We start from the raw sequence: 26,370 nt of genomic DNA, 5'->3' as shown, positions 1-26,370 counted from the left end.
CATATTATATTAAAATAATCAAATTCATATTTATATTTAAAAATTATTCAGTGCTTACTCCTTTCTTTTCAATGTAGATAGTTCTAAATTTCAATTTTTCTTGGTCTCGTATCTGAATGTATGAAATACATTATTTTAGTTTTTGACTGAAAATGCACTATGCCGGTTAGGGTCAAGGAGACTCACTCAAACCATACAGAGACTCACTTATCAGGTATCTTATTGGTCCCACATAAAAATGACATCTCTGCTGTTAAAATCATGAAAGTTTGACATGACAACTGAGAAAAAAAGACGTACAAAGTTAACATAATAGTTAACACACACCAAGTGCCCGTTAACTCCAGGCACACTCCTGGCGATTTCACAAATACGATCTCTTTCACAGCAACCTGCAGTGTGTCCTTCACTTAATGGTTGTGCTGAATAGTGTCCCCGCAAAATCCATCTCCACCCAGAACCTGGGAAATGTGATTTTATTTTGAAACGAGATCTCTACAGATATAATCAAGTTATCCTGGATTAGGGTGGGCTCTAATCCAATGACTGGCATCCTCCTGAGAGGGAAATTGGGACACAGAGGGGCACATACAGAGACATAAGGAGAACACCATAGCTACTTAGGCAGATTGGAGGGGTGTGGCTACGAATCAACGGTGCCCAGGATGTCCTGACACCACCAGAAGCTAGAATAAGCAAGGAAGGATATTTCCCCAAGACTTTTGGACAGAGTGTGGCCCTAAAGACACCTTGATTTTGGACTTCTGTCATCTAGAACTGTGAGAATAAATTCCTGTTGTTTTAAGCCACCCAGTTTGTGATAAACTGTATCTCAGACCTAGGAAATTAATACACTGGTGAAGAAACAACTGTAAAATGTTGGGGGGGGGGGAAGGATAGTTTGAAAGAATTCTCCATTTTTCCTACAGAATCCTGACCTTCCCATTCAAATTAACTTGTATACTCACTCATAAAAAGGACATTTAAATTGTCGTGACTCTGGGGCTGTCACCCTCACTCCCTGTGGGTCTAGATTTCTAGCCTACCCAAGTACAGCTCTTTCTGTGGCCTAAAAAATGTTTTTTTTTTTAAAAGTCTATTTTTTTAATAGGCCTTTTTTAAAAGCAGAAATATTTAGATTATAAATTTAGAAATAATATTTTGCCATGTATTGAAAAGCTCAATCCTTGAAAAGAAAATTCACATTTTTATTCGCTTTTAGTAAGTTTTCTTTTTCATTCATGTAGACACCCACACATACAAATAATTGCTTCTGTAAGATTTTAAGAAAAGAGTTTCTTTTGTATACAAGGAAAATGAATCACCATAAAGTCAGGGATTCATTTGAAAACCAAACAGCTGTGGTAGAATTAACATGTAAATTCAAAGTATATAATGCAATTTTTATGCTTTGGAAAAGATTTAAATTTAACCTTTGCAGGAAATTGTAGAAGAGAAAATTATCACAATCCCTTCCACTCATCCCAATTGAAAATCAGACAAAGTAAAAGCATTTATTGTGAAATTATTTCTATTCATAGCCAGAAATTTCTAAAATGCTAATGTCTCAAAAACATGCTAATGTTTTTAATAGTATTATTTCAAAGATATGTTGTCACACACATACACCCTGAATACAGAAATTTAGGTAACAATCAAAAGAGCCCAATTAAATTAGAGAGCTGACAATCTGAAAAGATTTTTAGTCAATTTTCTCATTACTATTTCAAATTATTTTGTGAACATTTCAATTAAATATATACCTACTCACATTTCTCAATAGATATGTTTGTATTTGTGTGTCTATGTACACATGTGTGTGGATAAAGGTACACACATAGATTGATAAAAAGAAGGGAAGACTTTTCATGAAATTTAAAAGAACCCATTAATATATTATACATTTAAAAGTATATATGTATTTGGGGTGCCTGTATGGCTCAGTTGGTTAAGTGTCTAACTCTTGATTTTGGCTCAGGTCATGATCTCATGGTTGGTGAGTTCAAGTCCCGTTGTCAGGCTTAGTGGTGACAGAGTGAAGTCTGTTTGGGATTTTCTCTCTCCCCATGTCTCTCTCTCTCTCTTTCTCTCTCTCTCTCAAAATAAGTAAATGAATCTAAACATTTTTTTAAGTATATGTGTAATAAATTAAATATGCACAGACCATTTCCTTATGAGGGGAAAAATACATACTCCTTCAACCCCTGGTTATGTTTCCTTTCTATTAGAAAATTCATATCTATTTTGGTATCAAGGGAATTAACATGCAAATGGTAACCAAATCTTCCTTTGAAAAAATACATGCTTACAATCAGATGTTCTACAAACCAATCCCTCAAATATTTGTTTTAACTTTGGAAATCTGATTGAATAAGGAACCTAGAAGCACCTGTTAAAATTCAGTTTTATTTTCAAAATAATTTTTAAACTTAAGCATATTCTTGAATGGACACCAAATCAACTGGCCTATTATCATATATAAAAGTTGTTACACACTAACATAGCCATTACTCAGAGATCTTAAAGGAAAATTACCTGGTATCCATTCAGGTCAGTATAAAATCTGTTTTGGCTGCTGATGCTAGAAGAAATTCTCATTGCAATCTCACGGTTATGTTCTTTTCGGATGTCCACAATATTGGAAACTTCCACAGACTGTCCATCTATTCCTAAATTTAAAAGAATATATGTATTAACAGAAATTTATTGCTCTACTTTTCTTTTAAAAAATATTTTTTAAGTTATACTTTGAGAGAGAGAGAGAGAGAGAGAGAGAGAGAGAGAGAGAGAGAGAGAGAGAGGGAAAGAGACAGAATCCCAAGCAGGCTCTATACTGTCAGTGCAGAGCCCAATGTAGGGCTTGAACTCACAAGCTCTGATACTATGACTAAGTCGAAGTCAAGAGCTGGACGCTTAACCAACTGACTCACCGAGGCACCTTAATTGCTCTGCTTTTCTTAAATATACTGTAGAACTCCTTCCAAAGTTACATACTTTTTCCTGTTTTCTATTCTTATTTTTACCATCTTTCATGCTAAATGTGTCACCATTTACCTTTTTTTTTTAACCCCCTTTCTCTCTTTTTTTTTAATTGTCAGATGGTAGAAACAATCACTCTGGGGCACATTTTAACTCAACAGAAGGATGAAGAGGTTGGGATGAGATAAATGCAGATGAAATATAACATGCAAATGATTCTCCAATGAGTTCTACAGGGGAAAGAGGACATTAAATGAGAAAAGGTCAGCTCTGCTACAGGCCAGTCCACCTGTCATCTGCACTGCCATTTCCCAACAGAGCCATGCGAGCCTACTTCTTCACCATTCACCTTACACACTGGAAATTAGAAGCAGTGAAATTTACACTCTGATGGTTCAAGAGACAGTCTATTATTGTCTATGATCTATAATCTAGGAAAAGAGACAAGAGATCCAATGGGATGATTTATGGCTGAATGTGATATTACCATAGTAGTATTAGTGGAGTATAATCTGGAGAGCTCCCCACAAGTTAAATCAATTTTAATTGAGTTTGATATCTCTTAGGACCCCTTGTTATGGAGTGATTCATTTTGCCCTTTGCTACATAAAGCAGAGGACAGCTTGAAAAAGTCCCAGACGTATCAAGCATTTATTTTCTTGGATAAGCCTAAGCTATTCACTAATTTCTATCTGTTGCACTACCCTAACTATATCTACTTGTTCTTACTGAAGCACGGGGTCTGTGTCAGAGATGGAGAGGTAAGTTATGAAGAGATCCAACACTCTTCATACAGACTGAGTATGTAGAAGAGATACAGGATCTTCTAAGAAAGAGAACAATCAGGAAAGCAAGCAATCAAAAGAAGAAAGATTGGCTCTATCCTATTTCATACAGTGGAAGGTTTTTAAGGTTCGAAGAGCCCTGGACACTTACCTGCAGTTTTAATCACCACTCCTCACACTCAATCTGCCATGGGGCGCTGATAACCAGAACAATCTTTAAACAAAGAGGGCTGTGTAAGGAGAAACAGGGTGCAGAAAAAGGGGGTGAAGAGGACATTTGCTGGGAGCCAAGAAGAATCCCCTGGGCTCAGAGAAAGTACAAGCAAAGACTTAAAGAAAGGAAGTTTGAATCTGTGAGATTTGTGGAAAAGAATGTAAATACAGCTAGCCCAGGCACTGAAGGTTTACGTGAGAAGTGCACTGGAAGCTGGAAAACATAAATAATAATATGCTGACAGTACTAAACAGGCTGAAGTCCCTCCCCATCCCGCCCCAGCCCTGGCCACCATCAACAGAATTTTCAGAATTCTCACAGAAGTTCTTTTCTGGTAGATGTTACTTTTGCAACTCACCAGCCTCAGTCACAGTTGCTTTCAGCTCCTTACTATGTTTGTAAGGTTGTGAACAGCAGTAGGACCTGAATGAGCAGGGGAAGGAGGTAGCCTTTTCCCCTCCTGCAACAGTCTGAACCACTAACCTCTTCCCAGTTAGATATACATAGATCTTTCCTTCCAAGAATTACCAGAATAACCTGCCAATATAGCTAGCTGATCCAAAGAGCCTCACTAGTACTGGGAAATTAAAAGAAAAAAATCACATACATTGATGACAGAATAGCAGTATCATCTTTAAACTAGGAAATGCATTAATTTATTCTTAATCCCAAGCAGGGCTCAATCCCATGAGTTGTGAGGTCATGATCTGAGCCGAAATCAAGATGCCTAACTGAGCCACCCAGATGCCCCGGAAATGTATTAGTTTAGAAGTGAGCTTTCATTTCAGTAGGCTTACATTAAAGGACATTTTTCAAAACCAGTGATATGTACATGGAATTTTAACAGATAAGCTTCTACAAATGAACCAAAGATGGCCAAAACACAAAATGCACTACTAGGGATGAGGCCCTCCTTGCAGCATTAGGGAGAACACCAAATGACAAGTCAATTCTAATCTACTGGAAGCACTCATAGGGTTTTTAGCACTGCGTTATGTTTTCTCCTATGTAGACTGGATATTCTCTCAGGGGTCAAAATACATGAAATGAAAGAAAATCTTAACAAAGAAGAGTATCATTAATTTCAAGTCTTGTATCTCTGGAAAATATATACAAAAAATGCTTCAAGAAAAAATTAATAATTTTATATTACCTCTAGCAATAAATATTACCTCTAGAGGTAATAAATTATTTCTGTTGAAAAAAATCATCCTTCTTAAGCTCAGTATTATGATCAGATCCTGTTGTGGCAACAAATGCTTAAACAGCCTTTAAAAGGAGCCTCGATGTCCATTCACAATTTGGTAAGACATGAATTTAAATTCTGCATCAGGACAGACTTTAAAATAAGATCAGACTTAAAATTATCAACAAACCAAATAAATTTTGTAATGTTAATAAAAGCAAGGAGGTATCCCTGAGTTATCAAAGAGAATGTCTTACTTTTAAAAAAAAAAAAATCTGTGAGTGCAGAGTCCACTTTGGATCCTCTGTCTCCCTCTCTCAGGCATGCGCATGTGCTCTCTCTCCCTCAAAAATAATTAACAAAAACAACAAAGCAAGTCCACAGGTGGAAAGCTATCACACAGAAGAGACTTTCAGGACCCTAAAGGTTTTTCTTCCCCCTTCCTAGAGCCTATGAGCTTCTACAGATTGTTTTACTTGCCATCTTTTCATTCCAGGTATTAACAACATTTTGGGTTATGTACTGGATGCAAAATCACCATTAAAGAGAATTTGTTAAGTAAGATGTGAGAGGCTGTCCCCCATCACATAGACGTTAGCTAACATGGGAGGAAAGCAAACCAGGGTGTGGACAGAGTTTAGACAGAAAGATAAGGGAATAAGTACTTTAATTCTGAGCATACACATACATGTTAGAATTCAAGCTCCTCAAGCACAGAGACTATGTCTTCTGTATCTTTATGCTTCCCGCACATAATAGGTACACAGTAAGTGTTTCTGAGTGAAGGGTAGCAGCTATGTGGAATAATCAGCCAACAATTACTAAATGCTTACTATGTACCATATGCTTTACATATGATAACTCACTCAATTCTGACCCTGAGCCTACTTGGAAATTCCTTGCCCCAGATCACAAGGCTGATGGAAGCCGCACTAAGCCTCTCAGCCATCGTGTCTCACTGGCAAACTCACCACTGGACAAAGCTGAAGTTACTTTGGGACCATGGATTGGAGCAGCTTTGTTGTGACTCTAAGTAGTCAGGAGACCTCCAGGTTATTTTTTAAGAAGGGGAGAGGCTACTGATCTGGGATCTGATATGCTGCAAGTGCCACTTGAGTAAATTATTAACAAAATAATTATAACAAAATGAAATAAAAAATACTAAAAATTGAAGGACAGGCTTGCAGAATAAAAACTTCTTTAAGATAACCTAAAATCTTTTTTCAAAAGTCATAGTTGCTTTAGAAGCCAAAAGGTAATACATATTAATTAAAGACATTATGATATTACTTATCTACCTATGATGGACACTAATGACAGGCACATGTTTACTGTGCACTGCTGCCAAAGGTAAAATCAATGGAAAATATGCTAGATGTTCATCAATAGGCAAATGAATAATAAAACTGGAACACTCATGTTACGGAATGCTCTGTAGCAAATGAAAGAATGAGGTGGCTCTCTGCCTTAGTACAGAAAGATCTGACGCAAAAAGTGAATGCCGCATTTGTACACTGTGATGAACTTCATGTTAAAAACAAACACAAGAGCATACCTTTCTACAGCTGTGTGTGCAAATGTATGTGTGTGTACGCCTGTGTGGTTGTATGCACGGATGAGAGAGAGAGAGAGAGAGCGCGCGTGCATATACACCTGGATTAACTCTCGAGTTTAGGATGGGAGCCACACAAGATTCTGGAAACATTTCAACTTATATTTTATAATGTGTGAAGAGTATGCATATATATTACTTACATACATAAAATTTTAAGAATTTTAATTTTTTAATTTTTATTTATTTTTAAGAGAGAAATATAAAATAAAAATAATAAAAAATAATAAAGAGAGAGCAAGAGCAGGGGAGGGGCAGAGAGAGAGAGGGAGGCATGGAATCCAAGGCAGGCTCTAGGCTTCCAAGTCAGCACAGAGCATGACTGGGGGCTTGAACGCACGAACCATGAGATCATGACCTGAGCCCAAGTCAGACACTTAACCAACTGAGCCACCCAGGCGCCCCTTACACATTTTAAAAAGATGATTATCTTCTAAGAAGGCAGGGAAAAGATGAAACTGAGTAGGCAAGGGGTCAAAGTAGGGAGGCATCACCTTTTGATTTTGTTGCTTAGCACCAGTCTTAACAAAACTGAGAAGGGTACCCCTTCCTGTGAGGATAGAAACACTGATAGGCACCTGTGACACATCCTTGGGTGAAGGAAGAGGTAGAAAGAAATGTCCACGTAAGGTGTCCGTGACTGAGAAATGCAGATGGAGAGCCTGGGGCCATGGCTCTGGGCAGCAGCTGATGGCCTTTGGAGAATTTGAGGCATAATCAGTTTCCTCTCTTCACCATCAGATCAGTACAAAACCTATCTGGACAGGTGAAACTACACCTGACCTGCAGAACCTCAGAGTTGGTCCAATCCACTCCACCAATCCAATCACCTTATTCTAGCAATCCTGAAATGGAAAGTGTGCCTTTCCAAGGAATATACCTAATTAATCAAACACCACTCACCATACTCCGATGGTTATAAGAGTAGAAGAAGGCAGCCTGGGAGAAAGAGCAAAAGAGAACCTGTTTCACACTTGGCAAGAATTCGATATATTATTAATGATGCTCAATGTGTGATTAGGACAAGTCCTTTCATCAAGATGGAATAATAGTGACTGACCCACACCCAGCTAAGAAAATGAAAAGTAAAGATGAGAACCCAGAAGAGGTATTTAACTGAATTTGACATAGACATGAAATCATATAAAGTAAGTCCTCAAAAAATCCATCTAAGTTTCAAAGCAAGGTCTTCAGTGAGTGTCCTTAAAATGCAAGTTCTTGGGCATAAATGCAACATTGTCATCTAATTGCTGCCCTCATTCCTTTTTCTTGCATCTGCGTCTAAGCAAAGGGGGTGACTGAGCTGTCACCTCATAGCCCAAATAGGACAATGGTAACAATAATGACAACCAAAAAAACTGTCATGAAAAACCAGGGCCTGTAATTCTAAGTATTTCCCCTCCAATTTGAGGATTATTTAGTATTTTGATCTGCATTTAAATCACCAAAAATATTAAAATACCTTTCCCATTATGTATTTACTTTTGTGACATTGTTTTTGTGAACTTATCCAACTTAACCAGGAGTTGACACTTATGACTATTAACTAACAGACACTGCTTAGTTCAACGCATAAACTTTAATGACAATTCTCACAACAATGACAAATTTAGTAGGTCAATATGGAGATGCTGTTTTCTAGAAAACAAATATTATCATTTTTAAAACCGGTACTCACATTTGAAAGTACCAAGAATAAAAATGGTAATAACTCCCACAACTGAATGACCTTTTCCTCCATATTGACTTATTCAACTTACCAGCCATTGTGAGATCTAATTTATCCTCTGAGGTACTTGCTGATTTTCAGGTCTGTAAATGTTCACATTGATTATTTCTCTACAAGTGAAAATTTTAACATCTGCTTTCATGAATATAAATTTGAGTAAATTCCATTCTAAGTCTTGAATTTAAGAAAATGATGATGCACTACTTTGTTTTATTTCTAAAGCACTAGATAAATAACTACTACTACTTACTGATCAACTTATTATGAGCTAGGCATTAGTCTACATATTTTATGCTTTTTATTTCAGCAATTCTCACAATGACACAAAAGTAAATGTATAACAGGAAAGGTATATAGCATTTTGATTCCACTGACCACAAATTTTGTTTAAAAATGACACCAATTAACTACAATATACTTGAAGACCTAATAACAGAAAAAAAATAAAACTGGAAGTTTTTTTTTTCCTAATAAACACTGATTTTAAGAAAAAACAGATTTTGGGGCGGGGGGGGAAGCTCTGTCTTGGAGGGAACACAACATCTACATCAGTAACATTTTTTAAAACCCAAAACAGGCAAGCTCTTAACTAAAGTCCTTCCATGAGAGGTAAATAAAACAGCTCACAACACTGAAGCTTTCTTATTCTGTTCCCCATGATCACACGTGGGCTCGTCTAGGACAAGTGAGGGAAAAATGCTGGAATAATCACAATGGTCCATTTAAATACCCTCCACACTGACCCTCCTCCTCTGAACTTGCCTACTTCCTGTTCTCCCCAGCATGCTCCTTTCCAAGGCTGTGTTAGGCAGGAAGCCTGGATTCTGTACACTCTCATTTCTCAAGCTGACCTTGCCATTGAGGCAACAGGTTCTTTCTTATTTTTTTTTTAAACCACATTTTCACCATCCCTTTTCCATACTTACCAAAAAGGAAGCAGTAGCATACTTCTCATTCCCCCTAACTCCAGTGGGCACTGAACAGAGACAATTTGAAATTCTGGTGTCCAGTTGAACTTTAATTTCTGGGTAACAACTATTTTTCCTAAACATGTGCCTTTCAATTGTTTGGGTTTCAACAAAATTGAAGGTATACCTAGTCAAGTTGCCAGGCAGCAGATCATTAAAAATAATTAACTGAACTCATGTTTGACAATAAACCACTCTGATTTATGGAATATAACTTATAAAGAGTTCAAAGGGCTGACTGACATTCCTATAGTAAGTCTCCTTCTATTGCCACCTACTTACTTATGGTAACATCATTCCTCTGCCCTACACGTATAAGAACAAAATTAGTAAGAAAATTGATGCTGAAACCTATCTCATTCCAGCAAGAATAACATTCACCGATGGATACATAAATATATGGGGATACAAAATGTATAATTCATCTCACTGAAAAGCTTCCATTAAAGTTCATGAACTAAATGACCAAAATGGTAATATATGGAGATTGTTTTTGATCATTTATATACTATTCATAATTTTTACAACTCAATGCAAAACATTTAATACTTTTAGGGTAACATAAATTTTAAATTTAAATATATACAGGCATATATACATACATATATCTTTCATAAGAGTAATGAAAGGTTGACCAATAACAAAACTCTCAAGCATAAAAATATTACTTTAAGCCAAAAATCTGTGAGGAAGTAGAATGGAAATTTGACTTCAAGGATAAAATAAGGATGTGAAATTTGGCTTTAAAAGATTATCTTGGGGTGCCTCAGTGGCTCAGCTGGTTAAGTGTCCAACTCTTGATTTCGGCTCAGGTCATGATCTCACCATCATGAGATTGAGCCTCACATAGGGCTCTGTGCTGAGGGTAGAGCCTGCTTAAGATTCCCTCTCTCTCTCTCTCTCTCTCTCTCTCTCTCTCTCTCCCATTCCCCTGCTCATGTTCTCTCTCTCTCTCAAATAAAAAAATTAAAAGCAAAAGATCTTATTCAGGCATTTTAAAAAATGCATGATTTGCTATCAAATTACTCACTGCTTATTTTTAAATATCAATATTTATTATAATCTAGAAAAAACATCATTTGCAGTTTTTTAAATGTATAAAGAAAAACTAGATGTCAGACTAAATATATGTAATACAGAGATTTTCAAAATTTTTAAAAATATTTCTTTTTTTGAGACAGAGACAGACAGAGCATGAGCAGGGGAGGACCAGAGAGAGAGAGGAAGACACAGAATCTGAAGCAGGCTCCAGGCTCTGAGCTGTCAGCACAGAGCTGGACACGGGGCTCAAACCCATGAACTGTGAGATCATGACCTGAGCTGAAGTCAGATGCTTAACCAACTGAGCCACCCAGGTGCCTCAAGTTTTTCAAATTCTTACAGGAACAAGGGTGTCTCAGATAATCCCATCTCACACTTTGTAATGTTCTTTTACTCCTTTCTGCCTATTTAAGTGACATTTCTCCAAGACCTAGCATCTCAACAACTCACTTCCTTTATCAAATCTTCCCCCCAAACCCCCAACTCTCAATGGCTACTCTCTTTTGTAACATTTATGCCTAACTCATCTGGCCTGCACAGTTTCTTAAGCTTTAGAAAGACAAGATGGTCTCCTCCTCCTCTCTTCAGGAGATATAACACTTCGTAGGTGACAGGCTTTATGCATATTAACTCGGTTAATCCTCTAACACTCCAATGAGGTAGACTAATTTTGCCACCATTTTCAGAATGCCAAAACCAAGGATAGTAATAACCTGCACAAAGCCAAACAGCTGGTAAGCAGTAGAATTAGGAGGGGAACTGGAGATGACACGCAGGTGTGTGGACTCCGGAGTCTGAGCTCTTAACCATCACAAATCTCGTATGTTTCCCATCACCGTACCCTTGATCTGAGTTAATACAACACATGTTTCTGGGAGATGAGGCTTCCCTGCTACGAAGCTATGCCTTCAACACAGCAGCTGCTGTCAAACAGCCCCCAAGATAACCTCTGAGTTCTGAATTTGTGTAACCAGAATGTGCTTATAGTCCCTTAAAATAACCTCCTCTTTCATGCCTGTAGGGAATAATCAGATTCGACACATAGCTACTTATTTCAATTTTTAAAAGTTCCAATTAACAGGAAAAAAAATCTTTAGCAGGCAATTGCACATTATGGTATTCCAGAAATGTTTTAATTACCTAAGTCTGCCTAGCCATAACTTACTTAATGCTTTTTACTCTTAAATCAAACTAAATATGGAACACAGTCCTGGGGAAAAAAATATGAGAGATTGATTGCAAACCATTTTAATATCCTCATGAATCTTTTTATGGAAATAAAAACAACTTCAGTGAAGCTCTGAGGCCTTGTTTACAAGGAGGAGGACTCCAAGGATGGGGGGCCCAGATTCAAACATCCTTAGAAGATGAATTTAGGAGCAGGGAGTTAAAAACAAGACTTTATGTGATACCAAGTTTTGTGAAGATTCCTTAAGAGTTACACCTAATTGACCATCTTGTCTTTCTAAAGCTTAAGAAACTGAGTCCATGAGAAATTAAAGGACAAACTCAAGGTCAACCTAGTAGGCTTAAAGGTACAACTAAAGATTCAGATCTTTAATTCCCAGTGTGGTTCTCTTATGTGTTTAATTAGATGAAATTCCCTTTGATTCTCTAAAAGTCAAAGGTCATGTTATGACTCCCTTGAGGCTATATATTCAAAACAGAGAAAAACTAAACAACCTCTTTTTGATTGCTAAATGTGCCCAGGCAAGAAAGTTATTCAGTCATTTCAACCAAAGGAAAGTCTTTTCTTCCATACTTTTTGTTGGCAGTTCATTACATTTTACCTCCAGGCTACTTGCTTTCTTTTAGCAAGATCCATTACATATAGTACTTTTATAATATGTTGGTGGGAAATAGGCCAAACTATTGCATTTATGATATTTCTCCTAAGGGCTGAAACATGGTTTACACACATATTCATTCACTCACAAACACCTGCCTAGAGAATGTGGTCCTGGAGGGGAAAAGCTTGGAGGTATATATTGTAATACATCTGGAACCTCAACACTGTGCTAGTGAAAATGTACATGACACATTGGTAACCCATAGCAACCTAATTCTTCAAAGTAGCTGTTGATGTCAGAAACTAGGGCACCAAAGTCTAATAATTACCGTGCTGAAGACAAATGAAGCCACAGCTAGCAAATGTCACTTACTGATCATTATGTCACCTCAAGGTATATACTTATTATGATGGTACAATATCAAACATAACATGAGGGGATACAGGGGCTTCTGCCTGTATCACATCTTATCTTCCAATTCAAGATTAACAAAAAAAAAAAGCTAACAGACTATTTAGTAACACTTTAAGCTTCAATTGAATGAAAGATGATTACAGTACCAGAAAAAATTAATCCTCACTTCTCCCACATTTTCCTCCAGAAAAATGTTATTTCCTACAAACTAAATAATCTTTGGGAAAAAAGGTTCCAAAAGGGCATTTCATTAAATTATGGGTGCTACCAAATGGATTTCTTATTTAACCTGATATAAGGCAAAGCATTATGTTTCATTAGAAATCTCTCAAATCTGTCTGATCTTGTAGAGCTTTTAAAGCTAGTGAGCACAAGATTTCCTCTAATTTAATATTTCTAGAACCCTTTTGAATGTAATGTCTGAACAATAATGAAAAGAAACACACCGTATTTTTTAATAGTTTAAATGGTGTTAAGAGAGGCCTTTAAGCTGTGCTGTACCTCCTACCATTTTCAGAATCTGGAAAGAATGCAAATAGAATAACTATAACTTAAATATAAAACCAAGAAAAAAAACCAAAGCCGGTTGAACTCATGCCTCCCAACTCAGTTTGTTGCGAAATCAGTAATGACGACATGGTTTTTATCATTTGGAAAAGTGCTATTTGATTTGTTCCTCATTTTGTTTTCTCTTAAAGCTTAATTTGGGCCAAAAGTTACTTTGAAGAGAAAAGGGTCAAAGAGCAACTAAAACAGAGATTGAGGAATTTACAGATATTTTATCAGGTTTGCATTACTTTAGCTTTTCAAAAGAATATTTCCAATAAACCAAATTTGAAAGATTTAAATAGAGACATGCAATAAATATAATTCATAATATCAGTAGTTTCTTTACCCTTATTACTGAAAAGTAATAAAATCTTTTGTATAATTAATGGTTTAGTAACCTAACACAATTATAGTATCTCAACATAAAATATTAATAGTTTCTCTCCCCCAACCCCCCTTTTTTTCCCTGCCTCATAAATTTGGTACTAACAACAAACAGGCTCTATTCATTAATACTCATTCGAATAAATTACATCTGGTCAGTTTAAAGGGGAACAAAATTAGCATATATCCAAAGACAGTCTAATAAGTTAAACTTGAAAGTAGGTATTTTTGTTATTTTAAGAAATAGTAAACAAAAGCTGATCGACAAAAGCATGGAAGTTGTCTGACATTTTCTGTGCACTTAAGATGAAAAGCCTGTCCACATATTTTGATCAATCACCGGGATGCTGTGAGGCCAAAGTTCAAAACACTAAAGAACTTTCAAGTATTTCTTAATATTGTTGCTTTGGGGTGGCATTCTCTGACCCCTTTCAGGCACTATGAACTCCCTAAGATCCAAGCACCCTGAAGACTTCACATCTCTTCTTTAGGTTTCGATTAGTGATTTAATTAAAACCCAATGAGCCAGAATCCCGACAACCTGACGCTTCACAGAAGGGTGAGTGAAAACAAAGGAGAGATGGAAGTGGGTCATGAAGCCCACTGAGCAAAGGCTCTCTCTCCACACCTGGGCTTATTTTTTCTAACAGGGAGATTTGTTGAGAGAGGCTCAGATATGAACATTAGAAGGATGTATATTTTGGATGAAAGCCTTTCAGGTGAGCTGGTATCTCCATCTCCCACCAAGTACTTTGATGTTGGAAAAAAAATAAATGCTCTGGGCTTGAGAGAGCAAAAAGAAAGATTGCTATGTCACTTCGAGTAGTTACATACGCTGGTTTCAGGTTCAATCCAGGCAAGAACAGTAAAACTCATCTGGAAAAGCACTCTAAGTTAACTTCGCATTATACCTAACTTATTTATCTGTCATTTCCCACAAACTTCTGAAGCGTTCTGCTCTCAAGCTACAAAAATCTAATACAAACGCTTCAGCCTATTTATTCCACCCACTGTCATATCCAGAGGCAATCTGAGGTCTATATTCTTATTTTTATTATTTTTTATGTTAATATTCTACGTGCCCAGTTAAGAACAACTTCTGTTTCTTAACTGACTAATCAGAGAGCCGGCACTGTCATCTTCGTGGGCTGAGAGTCAGTTAAATCTCGGTGGTTCCTGGTTCTGCTAAGGGGCTACAAATCAGCCACCACTGTGCATTCTGGACTGCTTGGGAGGGGAGAAGGGAAGAGGAGAAAAGAAAGGAATTAAAGGTCTGATAAATATGTGTTTGCTGGAATACATAAACAGGCAAGTCAGAGCCTATTAATTTCCAAATCATCCACTGGGATATGATGGCTAACTAAGCTTCCAGCCTCAGCAGCCAAAGAGGGCCCTTTAATTTATAGAAACCATCCTCTGTGATGAGATCCAGATCCTGTGGACAACCTGCAAAAACTGTGAAGCTGCAGTGACGGTGACAGACTCAATTAAAGAAAAGCAAAAGCAATTAGGCAAATATACTTGATTGAGAAGTTGGAATTCTCTGGTGAGCTGCTTCAGCATTAACTCTGAGACACAGCTGTCCCTAAGTATTAACTGATGAGAACCAATGGTGAACATGCTTGACAACACAGGTCTGTGCCACAGTGGGTGTCATCGGTACTCAAGGAAGACATTTTCCATTAAAAGCAACAGCTGTAAGCAAATCTAAAAGTAGATAAGCAGAGCTCCTGTGTGATGATGCCACTTTCTACCCATACAATGACACCTTCAGACATACCTGAAAATGTTAATTTTAGGGCTCTCAGAGATGTTGAACAATAGCTTATGCAAGAGCAGACTCAGTTGGTTATGCCCACAACTTAAGCTCAGGAAATGATCTCATGGTTTGTGAGTTCAGGCCCCGCGTCAGGCTCTGTTTCCCTCTCTCTCTTGCCCTTCCCCTGCTCATGCCCTGTCTGCCTCTCTCTCTCAAAAATAAGCTTAAAAATTTTTGTTTTAAATAGTAGAAAGGGATGGGCAAAAAGACTGTTTCTGACTTACCAGAGAGCTGAGAAAACTCAATAAAAGATTACTTCAGAACTATGAACTTTTTATGGGTAGCAAAGTGAACATTCCCTAAACAAAGTTCCCTTTGCATACCCACATTACCTAAAAAGTAAACAGTGCCTGTCCATATATTTTATCATTAGTTTTAAAATGTGTTACTATTTACTGGTATAAAGACTAAGGTAGGGGTGCCTGGGCAGCTCAGTCAGGTAAGCGTCTGATTTCGGCTCAGGTCATGATCTCACTGTTCATGAATTTGAGCCGGGCGTCTGGCTCTGGGCTCTAGCTCAGAGCCTGCAGCCTGCTTCAGATTCTGTGTCTCCCTCTCTCTCTGCCCCTCCCCTGCTCACGCTCTTTCTCAAAAAAATAAACATTAAAAAAAAGGATTCAAGAAAACAGTTCTTCCATTTCTAACTTTTTCAGCATAGCTAATAGCAAAGGAAGACCCAAAGTGGCATTTTTATGAGGTCCTTTTTTCTAAGACAGTTGATACCATGGTTAGTGGTCTGGTTATTAGGATTAAATTTGTGGTTAGAAAAGTACTCCTTTCTAAAACCGGTGAATTCAACATCAACCAACATAAATGTGCAACTCTTACTGAGACTATCTGGAAACCTCAGCTCCACCCAAATCCTAGGGAAGGGCGGTGCCAATTCCCATGGTTAAGTCCCTAAAAGGATTAAAGCCTACTTACTCTCACCTGGTTGATAAAGACGCTATTCAGTACTGTCCTAAAAGCAACAAACAACTGCTTGATTTTATTCTCTATCAGCTAAAGAGTTGTAAACAAAAAGAACTAGTAATGAACATTTTTCTTAAAAGAAAGTTAAATTCCAGTAATACATGCTATTGCAATACCTTCCATATTTAAGGCAGGCCATATGTTGGGTGTGTGTGTATGTCAAAGACAGTCAGTGATCCACTAACTGAAAGCCATATTTGGTATACTTTCCATTTTGTAAAAGAAAAGAAAATAAAAATAATACCAGTTTTAGATCTTATAAAGTTTCCAATTAATGAACTCATGACTCAGACAAATACTATGATAGGAAAAGAGAAGATACACAGAAAAAAAGAACATGCAGATGCAGAGAGTTAAATGACTAACCCTTTTCGATGATAAAAGGGAAGTATTATATTTTTAAAATCACACAATGAGAATGATGGCAAATTTAGAAAGACCGTATCATCTTCAAAAGCTACTTGCTAATTTATTAAAAACAACAAACAAAAACTCAAGAACCAGTACACATATGTTAAACAATGTGCTTCTCTGTTTTCTTACCCTGTATGTTGTACAGTCGGACTCTCTGGGTAACATGTTCAAAAAAGCAAGTCACATCCGAATAAAACCTTCCACGTTGCACTCTGACAAAGGGTAGCGTTGTGTAAACATAAGGCTGAGGAGGAAATGACATTTTTAAGAAAAAATTTTGGCTTTTAACTTTTCCAAGAAATGTTTTTTATAATTTCCGAAATGGCAAATACTTCACACCTGATAATTTGCTATTTCAAATGAAAACCAAACCTTACAAGGTATTAGAATATGCACATACTATAAAAATTGACTATAAAGTTTTTCATTAGACAGAAAGTACTCAAAATAGAAAATAATAAAAATGTTTACAACCTGACTGGCTGAGATGATCTACAAACATTCCTTCCAGCTATAACAATTTCTAATTAAAATCCTTCTATATTGTCCATAGGTGATTTATAAGAAATACCACTCAGTCTACAGCACTGACATTCTCCCAGGCAAACATTTATTAGAACCATGGCCCCCTAATGTTCAGAGGTCAGAGCAGGTGGCAAGGATGACCACAGGGAGTCATCTAAGCAAACAGAAAGCAGGATTCAGAAACACCATGTAACCATAGTTAGGTTTTCTGCTCTATAAAACAGAATGCCCCTTCACTAGGAAGAAGTAGTAGAATATAACACAAATTTACAAACTTGAAAGAACTATGGCAACTACTAGTTTAGTTTTCATTATTTAGAATCTAGTGTCAAGAAAAACTGGGAATAAAAGAAGTAACTTTGGTGATATCAGAACAAACAGAAAGCATTTATGAACAATTCTAATTTCTTGAGCACGACAGGCTGTACAAGTTCAACAAGGTCAAGAAGAGCAGGCTTGCAATGTGAGCTACCTAAGTAGCATCAGATCTTCAGAGCTGTGCAATCTTCTTCCAAATGTACCTCTCTGGCTACAGAAAAATATTCTGAAATTAGCACAATGCTATAGTGTTCACAAAGTTCTTAGACCTAATTTCCCATATACCTAGAAAGTGATGGAAGAAGAGGAAAACTGGCATGGGACTTCCGGGCTCCTGCCTCTTTCTGATGCACCCTGCTGCCTCCTTCCCTGTTCTTACATTTTCTCTTTGCTGACACATGATAATTCCTTGGTCTTTTTATTTAATATTAGATCTAAAGACAGAATAGTTTTAAATAGTCACTACTGTCCATGCATAATGTTCCATAAGTACAGCTACTTTCCTTTTTTAAGCATAGGAACAGTCAATCAAAACAAAATTCATGTCCAACGACAAAAGCTATCAAGAGAGAACACACTGACGCAGCTTCCACTTAGGCTCCACTGCCCATCCTGGAATGCTGACTATGAGCTGCAGTTTACCTTTAATTCCTCAGTGATTTAAAAAAATCAAAACAAACACAACAAAATCTAGAATCCTTTGTGTTGCCAATGCTATCCTTTAAAATCTAGTATGTAAGGGGCGCCTGGGTGGCTCAATCGGTGAAGCGTCCAACTTCGGCTCAGTTAATTATTCTCCGGTTTGTGAATTCAAACCCTGTGTCGGGCTCTGGGCTGACAGCTGAGAGCCTGGAGCCTGCTTCTGATTCTGTGTCCCCCTCTCTCTCTGCCCCTCCCCTGCTCATTCTCTGTCTCTCTCTCTCAAAAATAAACATAAAAAATTTTTAAAAATCTATTATTTGATGTTGGTTAGCAGGCTCTTAACTGTAGAACAAAAACAAAAAAAACCTGTAGAACAAAAGTATGCATCTCTAGGCAACAAAATATGGAGAACATTTAACTTATCATGAAGTGGAGAAAACCACTTCTACTTGTTAAGTAGAAATGCAAAAAAAAAAAGTTGTAAAGGAAAAAAATACAGAACTGACTACCACAAAATTGAAAACCTACCGTAACAACATAAAATAATTAAATAACAAAATGGAAATTTTGCAATAAACAGAGAAAAGGATTAACTTTTACCATATACAAAGAATGCTTACAGGGACCCCTGGGTGGGTTAAGCATCTGATTGGTGATCTCAGCTCACATCAAGATCTCACGATTCGTGAGTTCGAGCCCCACATTGGGCTCTGCACTGACTGGATGGAACCTGCTTGGGATTCTCTCTCTCCCTCTCTCTCTGTCCCTCTCCGACTTTCTCTCAAAATAAATAAATTAATTTGAAAAAAAAAAAAAAAAGAGTGCTGACACACCCGTAAGTCATACCAGTAGAAAATGTTCAAAAAACTTACATAGAAAACTCACAAAAGAGATAGGAGAGATAAATAAATATATAAACAAAATTCAGCCTTCTTAATAATCACAAAATCTCTTTAGGAAAATGTTTTTCACCCATTAGTGTACATAAAGGTTTTAATATGGCTGATTCTCAGTGCTTGGAGTGGTATGTTAGAATTACTCTCAAAAACTCTGGTGAGACTGAATATTTTTATGCAATCTTTGTAGAGGACAGAGAAGTAGTATATATCATGCCTTAAAGGCCTCATCCCCTGACACAAAATAACTCTTATAGAAAGTTATTATCAGGAAATAACCAACACTGCATAAAAAGAATGTTACAAAGAAAGCTTATCACAATGCCACAATAGTGAAGTTATTGGAGAAAAATCTACATATGCAACAACAGGAAATTCCTTTTTGTCACACACACACATATACACGTTTTGTGTGTATAAGAACATTTGAGTGGTACTCTGAACATACTACAATACAGTATTATGAACTACACTGACCATGTTAGACATTACACCCTCAGACCTTAATCATCTTATAGCTCTAGGTTTTTAATCACACAGTATATATTAAAATTGTGGTTTCAAAGAACACACCACCAGATTGTGAGCATTGTGACAATGAAAAAATATGTACATGTAGTAAGACAACACCTGAAAATGGGGGAGAAAGGAATATGGATAATAAGACAATAAAAAAGAACATCAAAATACTGGCACTCGTTTGCATGACCTTTGGAATAGTTGGTAAATTTTATTGTTTTCCTCAGTTTTCTGTGTTTTCAAAAATGTGCCAAAATTTGCTTATACTACCTTTATAGTCAAGGGTAGGGGAAATTTTTTTGTTTTGTTTTTTAAAGTTAAGGAGAAAAATGGTCAGGGGCAATTTATTTTTTCCATATGGCTAGGTCATTTTGTCTCTGTATACATACCATGCCACTTACGTACATAACATTACAAACACTTAAACCCCAAATCAAACGTAGTTTCTTTGCATGGAGAGCAATTGTTCATTGTAGCATCTTCATGGATTCCAACACTGCAAAATTATTTGTGCATCTAACTTTCTACTACAAATTAACAAATGTCAGTAAGGAAATATAATAGTGGAACCAACTCATCTATTCCTAATAGATGACAAGATAATGAAATACACTTATTTTTTTCTTCATTACTCATTCAATTAATGCTTGTTCACTGCTCAGCTCATTGGCACTTACCTTGGCTTCCCCATCAGGTAAGAAGAGGTAGGCACCACTTTTGTCTTTTTTACTGGTGGTTCCATACCATGAAAATTGCACTTTTACTTCATGATGCTTACCATCTTCTTTATTTATCATTCCCTAAGGATAAAAAAATGTTTAAAGGCAACTCACTGTGAAGATATTAATGATGTTGCATTTGGTTCCATGTGTATGTTGATTAAAAACAAAACAAGACTGAAAAATGCTAATAGCTTCTGATGTTATAATTCTTGGAGGAACATCCAAAATTTTATACTTAAAAGTATACTTTTATATTTTATACTCAGAATTTAAAACTTTCACAATAGAAACAAAAAGTCAGAACTCCCTTCTTCAAGGAAGAGAGAGATACACAAACAGACATGGACCAGTGCTTCTCACACTTTCTGCACAAGGGAGCAGGTTTATTTTCTATCTCCAATATGCATGGACCAATATTTTTGTGAGGTACATAAAAGTGAATTAACTACAAAAATTACATTTAAAGTGACATACCAAATATACAGTTGCATTTTTTATTATTAGATTCATTGGCATAAATTTACTGTGCCATGGTGCTTTCAAAGTTTCCACAAACATTTCTAAACAGTTACAGCTTCTCTCCTTGTGGACCAGTAACAGTTCACGGAGCAGGACCACCCACAGACCACACCCATTAAGAGCAGGTGGTCACAGTGGACCACAAAAATAAGATACATATTACTCATCTATTCTTTCTCCCAAGAGGATTTGGGTTGACTTTTCTCCCTTTGCAATCCCACTCTGCACATATTATAATAAAAGTGATAAGCTCTCCATGAACTTGAAAACTATTCAGAACATACCTCCATAAGCCCAGATGGACCAAACTGAAGTTTAAGAAAGGAGTTCTCTAAAGTTATGTCTTCCTCAGCACTTTTTATATTCTTCATGTTGAAAATTCCTTTATCCTTGATATTACCATTATACAGAACATACTCAGCTAAATGTGGATCTGAATTTGCTGATTCCACAATTGTATACACTTTCATTCCCAATGGTGGTATCTGTGCTAGAAAAGAGATCTTTAAAAGACAGAGGAGAGATGTTTCTTTAGAAATGCAATCTGAAAGAAAAGCATTTATATGTCTAGTAAAAACAAAAAAGTACAATATTTTAAAAAGCATCTAACACTATTCTATAATAACTTCACAGTGATAGAATTATCAAAGGCATTAATGCTTTCATTCAATATATGAAATTATATGAGCATCCTCAATTGTCCTACAGTGCTCTTAATGGATGCTCAGAGGACAAAATTCTCCGTGAATGTAAGAGCTTACTGTGAACAATGATTTTTCCTACTTATCAGGAATCTTTTTATAATACTATGATATTCAAGTACATTAAAATAAAAATGGTAAACAAATTACTGTAAATATTAAGCATGTTAACAACAGCCATGGAATGCCTGGGGTCTAACAGACAATGCACAAAATATAAAGGATGCACACACTGTAAGACAAGACCTCTGCCTTCCAGGAGCTCCTGTGGCATTTTCTAGACAGGTTGCTTCCTATGACATCTGACCAAAATTTCTTTTCCACTTTTCCTTTTTCCTAAACAATTATGAATTTATGAAAGCAGCCAGCAATGGCTCTTAACAAGCAAAGTAATTCTCATTTAGAGTTCCTAGCTGATGGCTGTGTCTTGAAAAATACATGCTTTAAATTGTACTCCAGACTCCAAATACTGAACTCTTCTCATGAAAAGTTCAGGTTAATATTACTTTAAGAAATTCTCCCCAAAAACATCACCCAAAAACTGGAGCCCCAATTTTCCATTGTTATATTTCAGAAAAAAGTACCTTCCTGTATCTTAGGCAGTCTTTCTTCCTAGGAAGAAAGGAAAACCCAGAAGTATGCTTTTCTGAGATAAGTGCTTATCTATCTCAATTTCTACATGTATACCGTTATTAAATTGAGCTAAAAAATGTTTCAAAATTTTATGAGCAATGATTACTTCATTACGTCAGGAAAAAGTTACAAGAATATAGAGATATGCAATATACATGCTAAGAACATATACTAATAATAACACACAGTATACACACTAACAAAGATACCAGTATTCTAGAAAACATGAGATTTTCCTTCATTTACTTATTAAAAAATCTTTTTAAATATTTATATATTTTTAAAAATATTTTTTATTTATTTTTGAGAGACAGAGAGAGACAGTGCAAGCAGGGGAGGGTCAGAGAGAGAGGGAGACACAGAATCTGAAGCAGGCTCCAGGCTCTGAGCTAGCTGTCAGCACAGAGCCCGATGCGGGGCTCAAAACGACGAGCTGTGAGATCATGCCCTGAGCCGAAGTCTGACACTTAACCGACTGAGGCACCCAGGCGCCCCAATGTTTATTTATTTTTGAGAGACAGAGACAGAGAAGGAGGAGGGGAGGGGCAGAGAGAGAGGGAGACACAGAATCAGAAGCAGGATCCAGGCTCTGAGCTGTCAGCACAGAGCCTGATGCGGGGCTTGAACTCACAAAGCCAAAGTTGGACCCCTAACCGAGTGAGCCACCCAGGTGCCCCATCCTTTATTTATTTACTTTTTATTTATTTTTAGAGAGAGCAGGAGCTGGGGAGGGGAAGAGCGAGAGAGAGGGAGTGAGAGAATCCCAAGCAGGTTTCCCACTGTGAGCACACAGCCAACATGAGCTCAATCTCATTAACTGTGAGATCATGACCTGAGCTGAAATCAAGAGTCAAGACACTTAAGGGACTGAGCCACCCAGGCATTCCAGGATCTATTTTCCTTCCTTGTCATTTAACTGGCCAGTTAAATTCTCTGGTATTTTCAACTTTAACCACTTCACCACACACATCAACTTACCAGCTCAAGGGAGCATGCATACAAGTTCCATGGCAGAAACATACCTCATAGGCTGTCCGTGAAATAGCACTTGCTGTATCCCAAACTGCACTCATTTGAATCTCCACTGGCTTTCCTGAAGCAGAAGTCACTTGCGCTGTGGGGGAACTCACGTAGACCGAGACCACCGAGTTTCGGTCTTGTTCTGAAGGATTATAGACCACAAGATACCTGCAAAAACAGCTGTTTCACTTCTTAGGTCTTAAAAATATTTTTACTTCTTTCACACTGTGTGTAAGGACTCAGCTCATTCATAGTCATAGAGTCAAACACGTGGAGACTTATAAGAAACAATCTGGTAGTATTTCTGGAGAACACGCAGTTTCATCACAAATAACACAGTACAAAGGGTAATGAAATAATGATTCACTTTCTAAGAATAAAATGTTATACAAATGGAAAACATTAATAGAACTATAATAAAGTTATTTCCATGGCCCAGAAAATGACTTATATATAGCATGGTTTTATTAGTCTTTCTAAAATAATCAACTCGATATAACTAATATCCTGATTGCTGTCTAATCTCACTGAGAAAAAAGCCCATACACTGCCTATTGGTATTTTAGTCACAATTAATTTAAATTAAAATTCTGACATTCCTGTTAGACCACTAAAACACAGCAAAGATGTATGGCTCTCCATGTAGATTCACATTAATTCACACACATTTTTATATATTGGGGAGCCTTATTATCCAAGAGCATTAGTTCTGGAAAAGAGATCATCTGACGTGAATCAACTTAAAACAGGGGCTAAAATTTTATAATAAATTAGTGCTAAAAATGATTTGATTGGGACTAGCTAGAAAAAGGACAATACAAACTATTAAGGTAAGGTACGGTAATATTTGCAACTACATGCATTTCTTAGAATGAACAAAAAAATGAAACAGTTGGGGTTTCTGGCAGACTTCTTCCAGCACTATTTTATATTAGCACATTATGACATCCTTCATGTAATATTTAATTTTTATAGGGTAGTTTTAAACAAAACTACATTTGTAAAAATTATTTAAGGACTTCATCATTCTTCCTAAAGTCCTCTTTCATTTCTTTGATATTGAAAGAATTCTTAGTTGGAATATCTAACATCCTTGATTTTCTCAGCTGTGTAACTCTGGCAGCTCTCCACTGTTTCAGGGCTTTGCCTATGAGCAGAAACATTCTATACCATCATATCATGGACATGAAATACACAACCTTTGGAAGATTTATGATTTTACTTTATAATCAATTTGAATCATATTATATTAAAATAAATCAAATGGTATTTCAAGAGAGGACACATAAATAATGTAACTCTCTGATTTATTAGTGAGTATTTTCATGATCTGAAATAGTTTGGTTTCCTAAGCAATTCTGTAACTGCAGGAACACAGAACTGAATAGTCGGCAACCCCATCTCCCCATGACTCATGGCAGCTACATCAGAGATGGTAGAAACAAACTAGTCTCATGTACTTAGTGCATCAGAAAGCCTCGTAGTGCTATTTTACCCTACATGTGCCCTGTGTATTTCAACTACATTGCCAATCACTTAAGATATAAAATTAATGCTCACAGTGGTCAAAACTAAGGTTAAGGACAACAGGAAAACACAAAAAAAGAAAGACGATGGAGCATAAAATCTATAAAATGTCTGACTTATAAATAGTTTATCAGGGGAAGCACTTATGATAGAAAGAATACTCTGAGCTGCTAAAAGTGACAGTACAGCAGTAAGAATGGTGCATATAGTATGTATCAGGATCACACAAGCTAACTTAGATCACTTATGTTCACTGAGATACCATATGTATATGAGAGAAGAGTGACTAGTCAAAAACATATTTACAGGGGCACTGGGGTGGCTCAGTCGGTTAGGTATCCAACTTTGGCTCAGGTCATGATCTCATGGTTTGTGAGTTTGAGCCCCATGTCAGGCTCTGTGCTGACAGCTTAGAGCCTGGAGCCTGCATCAGATTCTGTGTCTCCCCCTCTCTGCTCCTCCCCCACTCACATACTCTCTCTCTCTCTCTCTCTCTCAAAATAAATAAACATTAAAAAATTTTTTTAAAAACCACAAGAATATATGTATAATGCACACTGAAGCTTAGAGGTACTAGGTAGAACCCTGTTTCATCCACAGAAGCAATTCTAAAGGAGGGCAAGGACAAGGTCCCCTTCAGAGGTGTGCTTAACAGACTTACCTGAGTGATCTGCCAACCTATTTGTACCCTCCCACTGCCTTCTACTAGAGCTTGCTTACATGTCACCTGACTTGTTCCATCACAAAGCCATCTGAAGAATCACAACTGCCATGAGTCATTGTTACAGCAAGACAATAATACTATATTGCTAAGGGTGAAGTAAAACAGTTGTGGATCACCCAACCTCAGCAAAGATGTTCAAAATGAGTGATTTACTGCTCAACCCCATGTTCCCAGAGACTTAGAGGTACTATGTGAAGAACTCGAAGACATGCTCTGAAGACTCAGGCCATTTCCTAATTTTGTAGAAGCCCTGAAGCACATCCAGGTATGGAACCTAGAATTCCTACTGGCAAGTTCTTTGGATGCTCCACCACACAGAACTGGTCATAAAGGCTTTGAATAATACATTGTAACATGTGCCGAAGCAATAAATTAGGTAATAGGCATCCAGAACACTGATTCCTTCCCATTGTCCATGGGGGGAAAATGATTCACACTTAAAGCAAATAATAATTTTAACCACACATTTGGTTTTGTAAATATTAAATCGCTTTTTATAATAAGCTATGAATTAAGATCTGTTTTGTTTCATTTTAGTAGCTAATTAGTATTTGACCATAATGATGTTTCTACTGTATGGAACGATTATGATTATCATGCCAGGAATCTATTCAAAAACGAAATGTGTAGAGTATCTAAGTATATGCTGCATTAAGAAAATAATTTTTCAACATAATTAGAGATTCACACCATGTTTTTCAAGTATATCACAGCACAAATTTATCTGACATACACAAACTCCTATTTACATATATCTTAAGTAAAGTA

At 36.8% G+C, this 26,370-nt stretch overlaps 1 protein-coding gene and 1 long non-coding RNA gene across 5 annotated transcripts in view; one reads left to right on the top strand and one right to left on the bottom strand.

Annotated features, from left to right (window-relative positions):
• The window catches only part of MAN2A1 (mannosidase alpha class 2A member 1), a 160,286-nt gene that overhangs the window by 26,045 nt on the left and 107,871 nt on the right, over positions 1-26,370 (bottom strand). For all 4 annotated transcript variants that reach the window (XM_029942682.1, XM_029942683.1, XM_029942684.1 and 1 more), the window contains 5 exons: positions 23,354-23,519; positions 21,282-21,500; positions 20,434-20,556; positions 16,986-17,100; positions 2,536-2,669 (listed from right to left, as the gene is read on the bottom strand). In XM_029942682.1, coding sequence (XP_029798542.1) covers positions 2,536-2,669; positions 16,986-17,100; positions 20,434-20,556; positions 21,282-21,500; positions 23,354-23,519 — 757 coding nt within the window. The remainder of the gene's footprint in view (positions 1-2,535; positions 2,670-16,985; positions 17,101-20,433; positions 20,557-21,281; positions 21,501-23,353; positions 23,520-26,370) is intronic.
• LOC115294714 overlaps positions 25,761-26,370 on the top strand; it is a 28,435-nt gene continuing 27,825 nt past the window's right edge. The window contains exon 1 of the long non-coding RNA XR_003910083.1: positions 25,761-25,867. This is a non-coding gene — a long non-coding RNA (uncharacterized LOC115294714). The remainder of the gene's footprint in view (positions 25,868-26,370) is intronic.

This window comes from Suricata suricatta, chromosome 6, assembly GCF_006229205.1.
Source record: "Suricata suricatta isolate VVHF042 chromosome 6, meerkat_22Aug2017_6uvM2_HiC, whole genome shotgun sequence".
In the NCBI taxonomy this organism is placed as follows: Eukaryota; Metazoa; Chordata; class Mammalia; order Carnivora; family Herpestidae; genus Suricata; species Suricata suricatta.
Note: the sequence above shows the minus strand (reverse complement) of the source record. Positions and strands in the feature narration are given on the sequence as shown.